This window comes from Propithecus coquereli, unplaced genomic scaffold (assembly GCF_000956105.1).
Source record: "Propithecus coquereli isolate 6110/MARCELLA unplaced genomic scaffold, Pcoq_1.0 Scaffold575, whole genome shotgun sequence".
Taxonomy (NCBI): Eukaryota; Metazoa; Chordata; class Mammalia; order Primates; family Indriidae; genus Propithecus; species Propithecus coquereli.
Window position 1 is genome coordinate 855,194 of NW_012151674.1, and position 1,898 is coordinate 857,091.

General features: G+C 37.0%; 1 protein-coding gene across 1 annotated transcript in view; it reads left to right on the plus strand.

The window, feature by feature from the left end:
* CHEK1 (checkpoint kinase 1) overlaps positions 1-1,267 on the plus strand; it is a 28,377-nt gene extending 27,110 nt beyond the window's left edge. The window contains exon 11 of the mRNA XM_012658146.1: positions 994-1,267. Within this exon, the coding sequence (XP_012513600.1) occupies positions 994-1,089 (96 nt within the window). The 3' untranslated portion in view covers positions 1,090-1,267. The remainder of the gene's footprint in view (positions 1-993) is intronic.
* The last annotated feature ends 631 nt before the right edge of the window (positions 1,268-1,898 follow it).

Sequence of the window (1,898 nt, forward strand, 5' to 3'; positions counted from 1 at the left end):
GGGGGGAGACAGAGTCTCACTCTGTTGCTTGGGCTAGACTGGGCTAGAGTGCCATGGCATCAGCCTAGCTCATAGCAGCCTTGAACTTCTGGGCTCAAGCAATCCTCCTGCCTCAGCCTCCCAAGTAGCTGGTACCACAGGCACGCACCACCATGCCTGGCTAAGTTTTTCTGTTTTTAGTTGCCCAGCTAATTTCTTTCTATTTTTTTTTTAGTAGAGATGGAGTCTTGATCTTGCTGAGGTTGGTCTCAAGCTCCTGACCTCAAGTGATCCTCCGGCCTTGGCCTCCCAGAGTGCTGGGATTATAGGCGTGAGCCATCACACCCGGTGCCAATATTCTTACACATAGATTTTTGTTCACATTTCTGATTATTTCTTTAGAAATTATTGGTTGTAAGATCAAAGTTTTAAAGCCCTTGATATATAAGACCAAAATAGCATATTCTCTATTTCCTGAGAGATTGTATGTATCTAACTTCTTTAGAAAGAAGTTTGGCGGGGTAGTTTGCGTTTGTTATATTGGAGATTTGCCGCAATACTGTTTCCAAATGGTTGCTATGGTATTAAATTATTAAGATCGTAGTGTAATGAAGTTCTTCTCATAACTAAATCTATTGGCTTTGTTGCCATAGTATTATGACAAGACTTCATTGTAGTTGTTTAGCTTATTTTTAGTTTCCAAACCCCTCACTGCCTATAGAAAATGATGACTTAGGTCCAGATATACCAACACTTGAAACACAAGGTGCCATTTTTTTTTTCCCCTCTCTGAGCTCAGCATGGTAGGAACAGTGATGGGCCTGAAATAAAGACAGAATTATTTATGTTGCCGTTTCCTCTACCAGGATATTTGGTCTTCATAAGATAACCTAAAGGAAATTGTAGCTAGACATGTCTAAGGAGGTTTGTTTCTACTTACCACTAAAGACAGTTTGACTTTATGGCGTGATTTTTTTTCTTTGACATTATTTTTGGATATTATTTCTAATATAGGGTGATGGATTGGAGTTCAAGAGACACTTCCTGAAGATTAAAGGGAAGCTGAGTGATGTTGTGAGCAGCCAGAAGGTTTGGCTTCCTGGCACATGATTAATCCATTGGGGGATTCCTGGTGAATATAGTGCTGCTATGTTGACATTATTCTTCCTAGAGAAGATTATCTTATTCTGCAAACTGCAAACAATAGTTCCTGAAGAGTTCACTTCCGTCTTTATCCAAACATCTTCCAATTCTTTTTGTATGTTCTGCATACAAATACCTGTATCTTAATTGTAAGTAAAACTTCGGGGAGGAGATGGATAGAATTCATTAGATATTGCTTCATCTATGTTTAGTGTGTGAATTTAAAACCCATGTGGTGGAATCCAAGTTTCAGGGTACTTTACCAGCTTTTATACCAACATATATCTCATTTTGTTTTATCTAAAAAGTACACATTTCCTCCATGTTGATTTAATTATAAAGGTGAATTAGTAAAGGCTTAATCCTTGTGACTTTTGGATGGTAGATTTATCAGTCTGTGAAGTGAGGCCAGTTTCAAAGACTGTATCCCCAAGATTTGTACTTACATTTTCAAAAGGGCTGACCAGTTATATAAACCTGTTTGAGTTAAAACAGTTAATTGAAATTGCAAGTAGGTGTTTTTTCTGGTGTAGTTAGTAATGTATAAAATATTGGTTGGTCTTTCAAGTAGAAGTTGAGCATAAACTCTAGTGCTTAACTAACTTTAAGAATTACTGTTGCACATTTTAAATATTTTTCTATATTATTTTCTACCTTCACAGCCATATTTTAATTCTTTACTACAGAAATAAATTCTATTTTGAAAATGAATATCTAACTTTGTGGCCTTATTGGTGACTAAGCATCTACGTGATAAAGAATAAAAGGCGGGGGAG